This window comes from Gigantopelta aegis, chromosome 4, assembly GCF_016097555.1.
Source record: "Gigantopelta aegis isolate Gae_Host chromosome 4, Gae_host_genome, whole genome shotgun sequence".
In the NCBI taxonomy this organism is placed as follows: domain Eukaryota; kingdom Metazoa; phylum Mollusca; class Gastropoda; order Neomphalida; family Peltospiridae; genus Gigantopelta; species Gigantopelta aegis.
The window spans coordinates 86,753,639-86,771,156 of NC_054702.1; the positions used below are offsets into that span (position 1 = coordinate 86,753,639).

The following is a 17,518-nucleotide window of genomic DNA, read 5'->3' on the forward strand; positions in this document are numbered from 1 at the left end:
AATAAATAGAATAACAAACTCGGTACCAGTTATTATCAAATTTATGTCCCTCATGAAATAATTTTCATTTGTCACTCGCTAAAGCTCGTGACAACTGAAAATTATTTCACTTGGGACATAAATTTGATAACTGGTAACTCGTTTATTATCCTCTATAAAATAATTATTTATTTGAAAAATTTAATTATCTATGAGCAATCTTAAATTATTAAACTGCTTAATGGTAAATACAAAATGTTAATAGAAAACTTAAAAGTGTTCACTAGATTCAAAGAGAATGGCATCATCATCATCTTCTTTTTTTCAACTTATTTCCGTACTTATATCCAATTAAGGTTCAAGCACAATGTCCTGGGCACACCTCAGCTATTTGGGCTGTCTGTCCAGGACAGTGGGGTGGTTAGGGAGAGAGAATGAGTGTGTAGTGGTCTTATACCTACCCACTGAGTTGTTAAAACTCACTCTGGGTGGGAGCCTGTACCTACCAGCCTTATGTTCGATGGCTTAACCATGATACCACCGAGGCCAGTATCATATTCTTCAACCTCTTAAACTGTGTGAACCACAATGAACAAGACCACTTCAAAAGAATGGATATTACAGTGAAGAAACAGAAAGTGAAAGAGTTACACAAGGAATATTTTACTTAAAACAGTTTTGATTAGCAGTAATTAACTGATTAAAAATTGACATTTAGAATTGTTTAGCAATCTCGGAATCTTTCAGTAATCACAGGTGATTGCCACACAATATTGAACAAAATGTTCCCAGTTATATACAGAATTATCTTCTTTATGAAACCTTTTATTACATTCATCTGACTGTAAGTGACCTTATTAGTACTGCCACACCACAAAAACTCTTACTTACACACTATTGCATATTACTTTTGTAATGTATGTCACCCAAGCCTAACATTGTAATGGTCAAATGATATCCTGATATACAACTGTGTATCGATGACAAACAATGCTAAACATTAATTTAGCATCCAGCCACTATGTATGTGAAATGCCACAGACCAACATGGAAATTTGTAAAAAAAAAAAAGACATTGTTGTGCTATTTTGGACATTGCATTTGCCAGAATATCATATGTCACAGATCAGCATGGAACATTTTCTAATAAAACTTTGCTGTCCTATTTTGGACATTGCAGTTGATCAATGGTAACCCCTGATCACTTGGTAATCAGGCCTGGGAAGAGCAAACTCAAGTTGATATCGAGGCATTTGTTCAATAATTATTACTTGTGTCGGTATAAAGTGCTCCATATATACAATGGGTACTGTGCATATGCATTATATTGATAAACTTACTTGTGAAATTGCTTTAATGGAAAGGACACTAATTCTGTCATTAAATGCTGTGATAGACCTTGGTCTCACAACCACATCAACAGTGAAAATGTATTTATTACACTGCTATGGCAGAGATACCTAAGAGATACTTTTTATTTCACACAATGAAGGTCTGGCTTCTGATAAATCATGACTTCTATCAGCATAGTGGGTCATACAAAAATTGGGCATATTGTTTTTAGTTTTTTTCGGCTCATACTTCATTGCTTGCAAGAACCAAATATACATTCAGTCAATTTTTATAATTAAATTTAGTCACATAATTTATCAAAAATATGTGATCAAATACTTTTGTTTAGTCTTGAATATACTTATAGTATTGTGTGCACAAAATCCATTGAGACTTGTGGTGTAGGAATACAAAGGTGTTGGGATTAATTAGTCAAATAAGGTGGGCACCAAACTGATTTTTGTTCACTAATAAACATTGTAATGGAACATTATACTGGTTCCTGTGAGATTCCCATAAAAGACCAATTATACTCATGATCTAGAACTGAAAATAAAATTCATAATATAATTTATAGACTCATTGGAATTGTGCAACATGCAACCTATTCAAAATGGAACATAATGGGCTGAATTTACAGTGTGGTTTTGTCTGACCTGTATGTAACTACACATTTATTATGCTTAAATGTCATTTAAAGGAAGGGACAATTAAGGCAGTTGGTCTGGTATGCATATTCAACGATATATAATGCACATTATTGCTTAATATCAACAAGTATAATCATATAGTTAATTAATAAAATGGTTAAATGTGACGGCTATTATATATAACAGGCGCAGCCATTTTGTACCATCTCAGTGAGTACGCCATCTGGCGAGCTGGTGGTTACGTAATACTTAATGCGTAACATCAGGAATGAGCCTTAGAACTAGAGAAACACAATTTACCTGTGTTGTGCGGCATGATAAATAGTCGTACATTGCAATGTTCTGTAATAATACACATCCCAGTAAGCCAGCAATAAGTATATCCAGCACTATATATATTATTTTTCAATACAAAATAAAATACCATTGTCAAAGTGGCTACACAACAAGTCGAAATAATTAACAATGTTTTGTCCATGCATTAACCTACGTACTGAAATGATACATGGAGTGTTTTCTTAGTTAATTGGTCTATGCTGTTAGTTGCTTCTACCTGTGATTCCTTATTGGCAGGTGTGTATTTGATTGGTAACCAGACGAGCCAATTAATTGACGCTGTCTAGACACAAAAATACATACCAGTATTGTAGAATATTACCTGTCACCCCTAAAATGGTAATGGACATGGTTTATTACTGTAAATAGTTCTGTAAAACTATTGATTATCATTAAGTAGACTTTTCCATCTAAAACCACAGAACTGACCAATTACGTAGTCCCAAAGAAAAGAAAATTATCACTTGGGTATCGTGGATTGTCCTTTTTGCTCCAACATAGCATATCAATAGGCCTAATAGTGTACATTTTTCCTTTGGATTATTTAACAGAGAAAAATACTATAACCCCATTTTGTTCCGTTAATGCAACTTGAAATATATTTAGTTAAATAGTTTATTATATTATTACGTCATTTATGCTGTTTTCCAAGTAGGGTTGATCAAAAAGAAGTGCCTTGTCTAAAATTACTGCTTTTGTTTACATTGTACATACAGGAGATGGTCAGGAGCTGACATCACTTTGCCCCAAGCTATCCCACCGGACGTCACACAAGCGAAACAAAATGGCTGCCCCCAGTTAGCAGGAATAATCATGTTTTTTTATTAACTCTAAAATTACGTGTTTTTCATTTGCTAAAGTATCAGTATGTGTTGGTGGTCCGGGTATGCATCTTTCCAACAGATAAGGCTCTTGTTTGAGTTGACCCTACCTTTAAGAAAAACCAGGCTTCATAAATTCGGCTCAATATTAAAAAGTGATAACATGATGTTTCTGTATCAAGAACACCATAACTGTCCATTCCAATAGCTTCCATCATTTTTCTCGTTAAAAAGGTACTGGGTACATACAAACAGGCATTACTATAACAACCAAAAAATGTTTGAAATAAGCGTGTAATGAAGAACACATTTGTGATTTCTCCCATTAAGTGGTTACAGCTATCCAAGAATAAACTTTTAGTACGAGTTATCTACCAGTTGTTACAGCAACCAGGAAATAAAACCTCCAGCTACACGAACTCATGCAGTGGGTTGAACTGAAGCAATCTTCTGAAGATCATCGGGCCCAGATGATGCCGGTGATGCTTGTGTATCCTGCAGTTGGCCTTTAGATCGCAGTCTTCGGTTTCTCACAAAGCGCAGAATCAGTAATATCAGTTGTGCTGACCAGACGAGGAATGTTATCCAGGAGGCTAGCTGTTCAAATAAAAATAGAAAATACTTATATACATGTAAACCATTGAATCGGTATATTGGTACATATAGAGAACAAAGTTAGTTTGTTTTGTTTCACGACACCACTAGAGCACATTGATTAATTAATCATCAGCTATTGGATGTCAAACATTTGGTAATTCTGACTTGTAGTCATCAGAGGAAACCCGCTACATTTTTTCATTAGCAGCAAGGATCTTTTATATGCACTTTCCCACAGACAGGAATGCACATACCACAGCCTTTGTCCAGTTGTAGTGCACTGGTTGGCGATTCGATCCTGTGATGCAAGCACGTCAAGCGAGTGCTCAACTGACTGAGGTAAATCCTTCCCCCATATAGAGAACAGTAGAAATCTGTAAAGTATCCATGTAGGGACTAGGGAAGCATATAAATCCACTTTTCACGTATGTAGATCACCACATAAATCCATATAATTATACATGCAGAGAACCATATAAATTTGATAATTGTAGAGAACGTTGGTTTATAAATCCATTTATCCTATAACTTGCCCATGATATCCATGTCATAAGCCTATATGATAATTTAGTGTATTAACCTGTGTATAATGGTATCCAAATTTAAAGGGATATGCAAATTTGCAAGGTCTCTAGGTAATAATGTGTTGCTGTCAATGGGTCATTTGTTTACAAGCCAACAAGACCTGTATAAAAATGGAAACTAACTTGGGGTGAGGAAAATTTTAATCTATTAGGTGTACAATTTTCTGTTAATATTGAACAAATTAGTATAAATAATTTTGAACAAAAAGTACTTTGGTCATCAAGGAAGTTGACTGTTTTGGGTCGAATTGTTGTTGTTAAAACTTTAATAGTACCACAAATAATTCATTTACTTATTTCCTTACCAAGTCCACCTGAAGTAATAGCAAAACAAATAAATACAATGTTGTATACTTTTATTTGGCAGAACAAACCAGAAAGAATTAAACGAGAAGTATTAGTACAAGACTATAAAAATGGAGGCATTAAAATGTTACATTTTTCAAATTTTATGATTGCATTAAAAGCCTCTTGGATAAGAAGACTTGTACCACAAATTCAAAATGGAAAACTCTATTCCAGGCAATAACAGGACTAAAGACAGACATTTTATTAAATTACGGTGATTATTTCCTTCAGAAAAAACAAAAACTAATTAAAAATCTGTTTTGGAAAAATGTATTACAAAGTTGGTTAAAGATACAACAAAAACAGACGTGGGAAAATAATGATGAAATAATGAGTACAAATATTTGGTATAATAGTCATATCATTAAAGATGATAAACCTATATTGTATAAACACTATATTGAAAAAGGCATAATTTTTACACAAGATTTATTGAATGAGCAAGGACAGTTTATGGATTATGAAGTTTGTAAAGCAAGATACAATATAAAATCAATTTTTTTTAGAATATGCCACTTTAATAAGAGCAATCAGAACATTTATTGGCAATATTAAAACTGATAACCAAATATTTGTACCTTTGAACAATCCAATTTTCCCTTTCAATCTAAGAATTTTTCTAAAAGATACAAAGGGATGTAAAACAATATACCAATTATTGAACAGGAATAAAGTAATACCTACATCACAAATAAAATATAGTAAACTGGGTTGTACTTTTTCTCCACAAATATGGGGATATTATTACAGTTTACCGTTTTCAGTTTTAAAAGACCCATCTTTAATGTGGTTCCAGTATAAAATCTTACACAGAACAATAGCAACAAATACTTTTTTGCATAAAATAAAATATATAGATTCTGATATTTGTTATTTTTGTTATCTCCAACCAGAAACATTGGAACATTTGTTTTATAATTGTACAAAAGTTGCTGAAGTCTGGAAAACTGTTGAATATTGGTTACAAGCCAAAGATGAACACATCTCATTGGACAAAAATATAGTTTTGTTTCGACTTATAAATCAAAAATACAGATTTATTAATTGGCTAATTATTAATGTAAAATATTACATTTATAGAATGAAAATTCAGAAGTCTGGACTAAATGTTGAGGCACTTCAAAATATAATAAAAGATAAAATGCAAATTGAAAAATATATATTGTATAAAAAATGTCAGTTCAGTGAATTTGAAGAAGTTTGGAGACCTTGGCAAATTTTCTTTGAAACTAATGGTTAATGGTTATTATAGTTTGGAAATCTGTCTTCTTTACTCTTTTATTATTATTATTATTATTATTTTTATTTTTATTTTTATTATTTTTATTATTATTATTATTATTATTTTTATTTTTTTTTCTCTCTCTTTCTTGACTTGAACATTCGCTCTTTTTTTTTTTTTTTTTTTTTTTTTTTTTATCTGCCCATATGAAACCTGTAATGTAAAGGTATTGTATATTGGTTATTTTTAATAGAGGTTATTCACGTCACATCATTTTGCTTCCCTTGTTGAGAATAACCTCTATACATGCATATTTATATATGTACATGCAGGGATTTGTCCAGGATTTTTCACCAGGGGCCCATAGCAGATAAAATTGGGAAAACAAAATAAACAATGAAGGCACATTGAGAATTTTCAATGCCTGTTTCTTCTGGGAGGGGGACCTTTTTGGGTACCAGAGAATGTCTGGATAGATCCCTGACATATAGGCCTATAAGTAGTTGTATTATAGACTCATTCTGTAAGTAATGACTTCAGGGCCCCCAACCCTGACTTTACCAAATGGTTTTTGGAAAAGAAAAAAAAAAGAAAAAAAAAAAAAGACCTGTATACCCGAGCGTAACGTTTCCATAAAATTTAGTTAAAATCTGTGATGTCAAACTAATTTGTGTTAATTGTCATGACATCATTACCAATGGAGGTGATTTTAGTACTGTGATTTACTAAAAATCGAATTACAATGTTATTTTAGAAGTGTTATAGGATAAATAGAATTTGCTACTCATGTTTTTTGATATGTAAAAATATCAACCTAGTCTAGTTAATCAGTAATTGTCTCGACAAAGCCTCAACAAATATCAATTAACATAGACTTGGTTGATATTTTCCACATTAAAAAACACTTGTGAGAAATGCTCTGTATATTGACCGGCCTCGGTGGCGTCGTGGTTAGGCCATCGGTCAACAGGCTGGTAGGTACTGGGTATTTTTAATACAGATACCGACTCCAAACCCTGAGTGAGTGCTCCGCAAGGCTCAATGGGTAGGTGTAAACCACTTGCACCGACCAGTGATCCATAACTGGTTCAACAAAGGCCATGGTTTGTGCTATCCTGCCTGTGGGAAGTGCAAATAAAAGATCCCTTGCTGCTAATTGGAAAGAGTAGTGGCGACAGCGGGTTTCCTCTCAAAATCTGTGTGGTCCTTAACCATATGTCTGACGCCATATAACCGTAAATAAAATGCGTTGAGTGCATTGTTAAATAAAACATTTCTTTTTTTCTTTGCTCTGTATATTAAACATATAGAGAACCATTTAAATCCATATTGTATACCTGTAGAGAATTGTATAAATTGGAAGGAACACACCATGTATGTTAATCCTATCTAGATTTTACATTTAATGTTAGAATACTGTCACATTTTAAAACAAATGCCATTAGGTTCAATTTGATAGTATGAGTTATAGGATATTAAACAAGCTTCCGTTTTGTATCATGTTTATGTCCCTCGTGAAATAATTTTCAGTTGTCATGAGCTTTAGCGAGTGACAATGAAAATTATTTCATGAGGGACATAAACATGATACAAAATGGTAGCGACTTTAATATCCTATTTATTACCCATAATTGATCTTAATTTATATCACTCAACTCATTTGATTGACGTTCTTGTACGGTTGTAGTGTTCCAATCTATGACATCACGAAGTGTTACATTCCACTTGGTGTTCTAGTAGGACGTATCACTTTGATATGTACCAAGATATTTTTAACCATATGGATAATAAAATGGATTACGTTGTGCCCATGACAGACGTGCGCTGCAACAGCTTGTTCTGAATGTGCATGTAAAACCCTATGACCTGACCTGACCTGACCATCAAACCTCACATGTAGGAACAACCTGGGATGGCAGTGTGTCAAGTACTATTACTAGGTCACTGTGACATACTTTTCACGGTCTACTGCACATAACAGTAAATCCTTGTCCTGACCATATCTTCAATACAGATGCATACCATCAAACCTCACATGTATGAACAAATTGGGATGGCAGGGTGTCGCGTTCTATTACTAGGTCACTGACTTACTTTTCATGGTCTACTGCACATAACATAAGATCCTTGTCCGGATCATATCTTGCATACAGATGCATACAGGACCATCAAAACTCACATGTAGGAACAACTTGGGATGGTGGTTGATACAAAACAAACTGTTCATCCATCCCCTTGCAAAAATTTCTCATAATTGTAATTGAATCATACCCGTAACATATTCATTAATATAGATATGGTTTTCCTTCAAGCTCCTGATGGGCGTATCATGTACTTCACTGGTACGCTTGGGGTTTTTTTTTAAATGCATGATGGATATATGTTACAGTTAATCTGTATAATCAGGTAATATGTATATTACCTGATTTTTTCAGCTAATATGTATATTACCTGTTTCAGTCAGGTAATATGTATATTAGCTGAAAAAATCAGGTAATATACATATTACCTGAAATATACTTCACTCATTTATACAGATTACCTGAAACGTGCAGAATGGTATTGACAAGTCTTTTCATCAATGTAGTCCAAGTTGGTCACAATACCTTTGATGTACATGTTCATTGTTAAATCATTTCATAGACAATGTTACAGTTAATCTGTATAATCCACCACTGCTGTTTTAACTAATCCTGTCTGTAGAGCACAATAAAGTGTGCACAATAAAGTTGTGCCAGGCACCCAAGAAATCACCGCGTCAGTTTTACCTGCTTAAGAAATATGAACTACTGCAGTGTGGGGATGTTCAAAAGCTCATCAGAAAGAAGCCAAACCAGGAATATCCACTGTACTTCGCTACCATCGAGGAGACCTTTGACATCATCAAGCGCGCCCACATCGCTACTGGTCATGGAGGACGAGACAAGATGATCAAGGAGATCAACAAGAAGTACGCCAACTGCGAAAGAGCCAACTGCGACATAAAAGACATGTTGATTGCATGGATGAGTGACAATGACACACGGGATTGGACTGTTGGACTCAAGTTTGTGCAATTTCAAAAGAACTCAAGCCATCACACTGGAATCAAGCGTTTTCCCTTTGCTGCTCTGTTTGGTGCCGATGCTCTGTTTGGTGCCGACATCATCCAGTCTCCCCCAAGATGTCATTGTAAGGTTGCAAACTGAAGACGACCTCCTGTCTGCAGTATCCCATCCAAACCCAGTCAAGAAATCCAGCGAGGAAGCAGAACCTGTACCAGTCTCACCCATCTCTGTACGTCAGGAGGAAATTAGGCTGCAGAGAGAGAGTGCCAGAGATGCCCAGTTCCAACAGGCAGAGAGAATGGTCAAACGAAGTCGCATTGTGTTTTCTAGTGTGCAAATGGGAAGCAATGTGACAGTGCCCATTCCTTCGGTTGACAGAGGACGTGCAGATCCTAGGAACATCATCGAAGTTGTGACAGAGTGAAGTGACAACGAGTTGTACACAATTGCTGTAAAAGGAGGAATATTGTATCGAAAGTACTCTAGAAACCAATTCGATGTGTGTGCTACGACCTTGTATTCACCCGATGATGTCTGTACAGATAATGACATTTCCCTGCGTCAAGCTGTGCAACTGGACTCAAGATGCGGTGGACAAGGTTTCACGAGATGTAACTGTGCTGGAAGTAAGAGGTGTCAGAAAAATCGATGTAAATGCTTCAAAGCCAGATTAGTGTGCAATTCTCGCTGCTATTCAAGCCTGCCATGCATAAACAAGAACTGTTGTTGATCAAAAGATCTTCTTGTTTGTTCTGCAGTAGTGTGTGTGTTATGTGTTGCAAATGGTATGTGTTTTGAGCCAATAAAGATTGCCAGCATATTATTGTTTATAGTTATTCATTCAGTCAAATAACAACCTTGTCAATACCATTCTGCACGTTTCAGGTAATCTGTATAAATTAGTGAAGTATATTTCAGGTAATATGTATATTACCTGATTTTTTCAGCTAATATACATATTACCTGAGTGAAACAGGTAATATACATATTAGCTGAAAAAATCAGGTAATATACATATTACCTGATTATACAGATTAACTGTAACATATATACAGTTTCCTAAAAAAAAATAACTAGTAATAGATGACTATGTATTATATATTTTTAGCAAAAATAACTTAAACTGTTAGCTAAGCTGAATTATTCCAATAAACTTGAGAAATGTTAAAACAATATTATTCTAAGAGATGTTCTGTAATAATCATGACATCATAATATATTAATAATTTCTACAAACAAAAAATCAAAAATCCTTTAAATATTAAATGCTTTCTGATAAAGCAACCATATCTGAGACCGTTAACAGTTATCAATTGATAATTGAAAACGATTCCCAAAGGACACATAGATGGTTTGAGACTATTTATATCCACTTTCGTTTTTTCAATAGGCAGGAAATTAAAAAAAAAACCTTAATAACTGTGGCTTACCTGTGTTACTGTTAAGTATGCAAAATAGTGTGATGGGTTGATACTGGTGTTACCCAATATATTCCAGTTAATTTTTGAACCATCTCTGCAGCTGTAACAAAAAGCAAAACAAAATGAACATTAAAAGAACATTAGTATGTACATCTCTAATTTTCACTGAAATGAAAGTATCCACATCAGTACTATTATTGTTTACTTTTTCAACTGTTTATTTGGTTCATTTACTCACTGGTTTTAAGTACTGGTACTGAAATTACTGTGCTCACCTGAGGTAAAATAGGTCCTTATCGACCCACTTGAGTGAATAGACCCATTTGTGTTTTTCCCATTCCAACCAGTGCTCTAATGCTTGCATATCACAATCCTACATGAAGGTCTCTGTATATAATAAAAGAGCCATTGCTGCTAGTTTGTAATAGTACCTTGTCAAAGCTATTTTGAACCATTCTCCATGCACAACTGACTTTACTTGCAGTTACCATCTAGTAAAGTGCTCAATCAATATAGGATCGATCCCTGTCAGTAGGCCCATTGAGCTATTTCTCATTCCAGCCAGTATTCCACAACTGGTGTAACAAAAGCTGTGATATGTACTATCCTGTCTTGGATGGTACATATAAAATATCCATTGCTGACAATCAAAGAGTAGTCCATGGTATGGCAGCAGCAAGCTTCCTCTCTCATTATCTGTATGGTACTTAACCATGTCTGATGCTATATAACCAGAAATTTAAAGGTCTTGAATGCATCATTAAACGAGTATTCTGAGAGTACTGCTAAAGCAATACAAATGTTAGTACATCTACGGTATCTTCTAAATTCAAGGGCCATAACTGAAAAATGGGTAAAAGTCAAACTTGATCTGTAACAGAACATGATAAAGCTATACATAAAATTTCTGCTTGATATCTTACGGCATTGCAAAACAAAGTCAGCAAAATAAAGGACCATAACTTTGTCAAAAATGGGTAAATCACCATGAAAGTCAAATGAGATCTGTAACAGTACATGATAAAGCTATGCACCAAATTTCAATATCTCGTATGGACAAATAGAAAGACAAACAGAAGGAAATGTTTTATTTAAAGACACACTCAACAAATTTTATTTATAGTTATATGGTTATATCGGACATATGGTTAAGGACCACACAAATATTGTGAGGAAACCTGCTGTCGCCACTTCATGGGCTACTCTTTTCGATTAGCAGCAAGGTATCTTTTATATGCACCATCCCACAGACAGGATAGCACATACCACAACCTTTGATATATCAGACGTAGTGCACTGGCTGGAACGAGAAATAACCCAATGGGTCCACCGACGGGGATCCTATAGGGGACTCATAAAACCTATTTCCTTTTCTCCTTCCTTCCATGATTTAAACTTTAGGACATAGCATGTTGGTGATGTAGATACCTAATACACTTCACTATTTGTCATTGAATTACAGTTTTAAAGTGAGTACTGGTAACAGTCTGATATAATACCTTGAAAGTGGAACTTTTGGCCTGTCAACAAGACTGTCACAGAATTGCTTGAAACCAACGCTTATAATACAGGATGCAATAAAAGACACAATAGCTGCCAGTGCAGTAACAAGGATGAATGGCATCACCCACATCTGAAATCTGAAATAGACAAAGGGTCAACCTAAAATGTACATCCTACAGGTCTGAGTGGTGCACTTATTAAGGGCCTTAATAAGCCATCAGCTGGTAGGTTCTGGGTTCACTTCTGGATAGCGATTAATTACTCCCCTAACTTAGGTCTCATTACAAAAGAGGTCAACTGTCACTGAAATCCATGTTAAATTGCCCAAGTTCAAATGAAGATTGCCAATAGAAAGGGTTCTCATTTGCACTAACAACATATACCATTGCAAACATACATTATATAAAATGTTTATTTTCACTCCAAAATTGAGAACATTTCTGTCTCAGTTTTTTTGCTATATAACCGCATCTGGCTGCAGTACCTGTTCATTAACTGATTCACTCATTCATTCCGGCTGTCTCTTCCGCTATACACCAATGTCCCAAAAGGTCAATGCATAAAATGTTACAAAATAACATGGGCATTGCCCCCACCCCGCCACTGCAAAGGATTGATGAGGAATGAGTTATCTCCCCTTAAATGGAGCAATCTGGGGTCTCATCTCCTTACTAACTACTAACAACTAACAATTAACCACTGTCCTGGACATAAGCACAAAAATAAATTAAACAAAGCACATTCTGTTGTTAATGATACAAACTGATGGAACTTTGTCAATAAATATTTCAGCAAAGTAACCCATGCATTTAATACAATTTTAATAAACCTGAATTGATTTGATTTTCAACTGAATATACATAGCATTTGTTTTACATTAATGCTCTATCAACCAAAACTTACCCAATATTTGGATCCTTTCTGGTGATGGCATAACCATAGTATATAGCCATGGCTAGACCATAAAAAATGCAGGCAAATACAGCAAAGTAAATTCCCAATGAGCAGTTGATATTAGATGACATTTTGTAAGTAAAGAATGTTTCATTCTTCCAGCTAATGTCACCATACAGTATGCAGTGTCCATCAAAATCTGACTGGAAGAAAACAAAACTTTGTGACGTTAGGTATTATACCTAGTTTATCTATATTGTACACAATAATACATTTACCTAGTAACTTACTTCTGCAAAGTTTTGGTCAAACTTGAGATGCTTGTAAAATAATGTCTCATGTTACTAAGTGATGCTCATGTTATATTTATTGTAAACTCTGTTGTTGAATTGAATCTATGTATATAATTAATATGTCAAAAACATATCTAGTATAGAACATGAAAGATAATTAAAGATATGCAATTAAAATAAATGATATAAAAATATGTACATGTGTGTATATATATCATATGTAAATAAAACATAGCTAAATAAGAATGTCTATTCAATATGAATTACACAGGTGAGTAAAGACAACAAAATGATGAAATTGGCCTTTTTACTGTGGAATGACCCATATATAAATAAAACTTATATAGCATTTGTTTACATGGTTCAAAGCTAAATGAGAATGCCTGTTCAAAATGAATAGGTAGTATGTACATGTAGATATATCTCCAAAAACAGTATTAAAGAAAATAATGTACCAACACCCCATTTTTTTTTTTTTTAAACTATGGAAATATATATTGCATGAAACATGATTGACATTTAAGTTATGAGACCTATAGTTTTGTTTACCTAATAGGATTTTATGGAGAATGAAGTACTAGTAACATTCTTGATCTTATTGACATATGGTAACCTCCTGGTAACCTGAACAACCAGTGTGCAATAATATAAACACTGACAGAAGAAACCTGCTGTTGCCACATAAACTACACTTAACAAGCAGCAGCATGAAAAGATTCCCAAACAGGACAGTACATACCACTGCCTTTGGTTGGAATAAAGAAAATGCAATGGGTCTACCAGTGAGGATGAATCTTACAATCCAGTGCACATCAGGCGAGTGCTGACCAGCAATCCCCCCTCCAGCCACACACACACACACACACACACACACACACACACACACACACACCACACACACACAGAGAACACACACACCAAACACACACAACACACAGAACACACACACAATACACAGAACACACAAACACACACACACACACACACACAACACACAGAGAACACACACACACACACACACACACACACACACAGAACACATACACACAATACACACACACAACAGACACACCAATTCCCCCATAACCATGCAGCACAAGAAATTTCCTTTATATTTTAATACTGATATCTGTTACATGTTTATGTATAGATTATGATAAACTTGTTTGCTTTCACTATAGTGATACCTCATTAAACATATTTAATGGGGACAAAAAGTTTGTTTTGCTTAACAACACCACTAGAACACACTGATTTATTAATTATAAGTTATTGGAAGTCAAACATTTGGTAATTCTGACATAGTTTTGGAGGAAATCCACAATTGTTTTCAATTAGCAGCAAGGGATCTTTTATATGTATTTTCCCACAGACAGGATAGCGCATACCATAGTCTTTGATATACCAGTCATGTGATACTGCATGTCTGGGACAGGAAAAAAACCAATCAGAGAATGTCCACTGAGAATGTGTCCACCTATAACCCAGTCACCTCAGGAAAAATGAGGTAAGGAAAAGGAAAGGAATATTTGTTTAACGATTTTAATTTACGACTATTTGGTGTTTGTTATAAAATTAAAGTTGTTGAACACTAAAACTAGATGGAGAAGAAACCTGTTGCTGACATAAACAGACCTGCCAAGGATCTTCTACCTCTGTGTTGGAGGTTTAATAAACATTTGCTGGAAATTTGGTCATTTTGGAAAAATAATATGGGAAGTTTCGATTTTGGAAGGAGTTATTAATTTGCATTTTATATAAAGATGCACAGAGCAGAGCTTGTAAGGATTTGAAGTAACATTTTGAAAAAGCTGACTTTGATACTAAAGTGAAAATTTATAAAAAGGAAGAAATATATGTTAATTTTTGACACTTTACTAAACTTTTATTGAACAATATATATTGATAGGGAAACTGAATAACGCAGCTGTAATAGAAAATGGTCAAAGTTCATGTTGCGACTAAAGCAATTTATTTAGGAGCAACATTAAAATTATGGTTGCATTTATGACTACATAGTTGCTATATCAAGCTCTGCTGGGGGGGAAAATGGTCACAATGTGTAATCTCCCGCATTATATGAGTGAAACTTGGCAAATCTACACAGACTCCTTTTACTAATTAGAAGCAACAAAAACATATATATTTTTATAGGATAGGGCAGTACATACCACAGCCTTTGTTTAACAATGCCACCACAGCACATTGATTTATTAATCATCGGTTATTGGATGTCAAACATTTGGTAATTTTTACATATAGTCTTAGAGAGGAAACCTGCTACATTTTTCCATTAGTAGCAAGGGATCTTTTATTATGCACCATCCCATAGAAAGGATTGCACATACCACTGCCTTTTGATATACCAGTCATTATGCACTGGCTGGAATGATAAACATCTCACCAACAGGGATTGATCCCAAATTAACTACACATTAGGAGAGTACTTTACAACTGGACAATGCCCAGCCCCAAACAACCAGTAAATCCACCTGGGGTGATATCAGACATGTGTACATGTGTATGTGTGTGTGTGTGTGTGTGTGTGTGCATATGTTTGTGTGTATGTGCCACTGCATGTGTGTGCATGTGTTTGTGTGTGCATGTGCGTGTGTTTGTGTGTGTGTTTGTGTGCAAGTGTGTGTGTACATGTGTGTGCGTGTGCCACTGCATGTGTGTGCATGTGCCACTGCATGTGTGTGTATGTGTGTGTGCGCAAGTGTGTGTGCATGCGTACACGTATGTGTGTGTGTGTGTGTGCAGAGGGGAGTGGTGTGATGTGGTTTGGGGTTAGAGATTTCACCCAACTTAAAGCAGTTTTATTTTTTAATATATTTTCTGGGGGAGCACAACTCCCCCCCCCCCCCACAAAAAAAACCATCGCTCGCCGCGTCTACCACCCCCCCCCCCCCCCCCCACACACACACACACACGCGCGCGCACAATTTCCGTGGCACTTTCCTGGATGGATTTTAAAAGCTTGGCCTATTATAATGCTACAGAACATTCACGGGTGACTGTATAAAAAACAGTTTCCCAAACTTTAAAAACTCATACCCAGGAAGTAGTGGGCGTTGCCAACCGCAACATGTCAAAAGTGACACCGACCTGGCAGTCGGTAATGCAATGCGTAGATCTACTTACTGTGGTGACGCCCAAAGGAATTGAAACCACAAAACCAAGCACAAAGAGGGTTAGGTACAAAATGCACTGGACAAAAAGATGCATGTCTAGAAGGAGAAAACTCGGCATTGTTGCTGTTGAATTCCTCACTTCGCTGACTGCATTTCCAACGCGCCAGTGTTTGTTGAGGTAACACTATATGGAAGGGAGATAATCTAATTTTCTAACAACAACAAAAAACAATAATAATATTGTGTGTGCATAAGAAAAATACGAAAGAGTATTTGGGCCAAGTTATTATTATTTTTTTTATTATTTTTTTTTTTTATTGTTAAATCGAAATTTCGAGATACCAACTTGAAATTTCAAGTTATTATTTAAAAAATTCACGGCCATTCACATAATACGTAACGCTATTTTTACTCAAATTTAGACTCGACCCTGTAAACCCAGTAACGCTCCGTAACGCTAGACAATAAATCCCCAAAATATTACGTAACGCTTGGAGTCCCCACCCTCCCCCGCAAACAAGTCATGCGATGTTAACGTACTGTTTTGCGATTTGGGAAAGCGCAGATCTATAGGCCCTACGCATTTCAACTCGATTTATATATATGCCTATATAATATCGTGTGAATACGTCTAGTTACAACTATACATTGTCGCGTTGACAGGGTGTTTATGAAAAGAAAAAGAAAAGATTTTATTAATAAAAAAAAGTGTGTTACGTAACGCTGTTAAATACGCCCACCCACCCCTTGTAACGCTACATGTATAACCCAATAGCGTAGCCCCAATCAAACTCTTTTTTTTTTTCACAATCTAATTAAAATTAGCTCCACTATTACATGTGGATCTAACAGCAGCCAGATGGAGCTCATGTCCACCAATCAAAACCTTACTTGCAGAATCATGCTAGTGATTTAAAAATAATTATCCTGAGGGTATACGATATGTTTCATGTAAATTACGAATGCCTTATTTAGACCAGTAGAACTAATTTTAATCAGATTGCTAACAACACTGCGTAGTCTCCAATGTCCAGGTAACATTTCGTCTGTAAATAATAATTTAAATATTGACCAATCACACTTCGCCTTTTATAATGTTATTTGGGCGCATACAAATTCTAAAAATATCGGGCGAGTCTATTTTAGTGGCCGCAGTACAGCAAACCATACCAATACGTACGGGATGGGTTATCAGTCTTCAATTTTACATTAAAAATTATTTATTTATTTATAAAGAAAACCCCAACTAAATCAATCTTCAGTTTTACATTACAGATTATTTATTTTATAAAATAAAACATGTTTTAAGGCATTCGTAATTCATACGAAACATGTCGTATACCCTCAGAATAATTCG

The 17,518-nt window shown here is 35.1% G+C and overlaps 1 protein-coding gene across 1 annotated transcript; it reads right to left on the reverse strand.

Moving 5' to 3' along the window:
- Nucleotides 1–3,148: 3,148 nt before the first annotated feature.
- On the reverse strand, nt 3,149–16,334 carry LOC121371309 (transmembrane protein 179-like). The gene is made up of 5 exons (XM_041497111.1): nt 16,172–16,334; nt 12,744–12,937; nt 11,837–11,977; nt 10,347–10,437; nt 3,149–3,715 (listed from the first exon to the last, which is right to left on the reverse strand). The coding sequence occupies exons 1-5, from the start codon at nt 16,277–16,279 to the stop codon at nt 3,539–3,541; spliced, it is 711 nt and encodes a 236-aa protein (XP_041353045.1). The 5' UTR covers nt 16,280–16,334; the 3' UTR covers nt 3,149–3,538.
- Nucleotides 16,335–17,518: the final 1,184 nt, after the last annotated feature.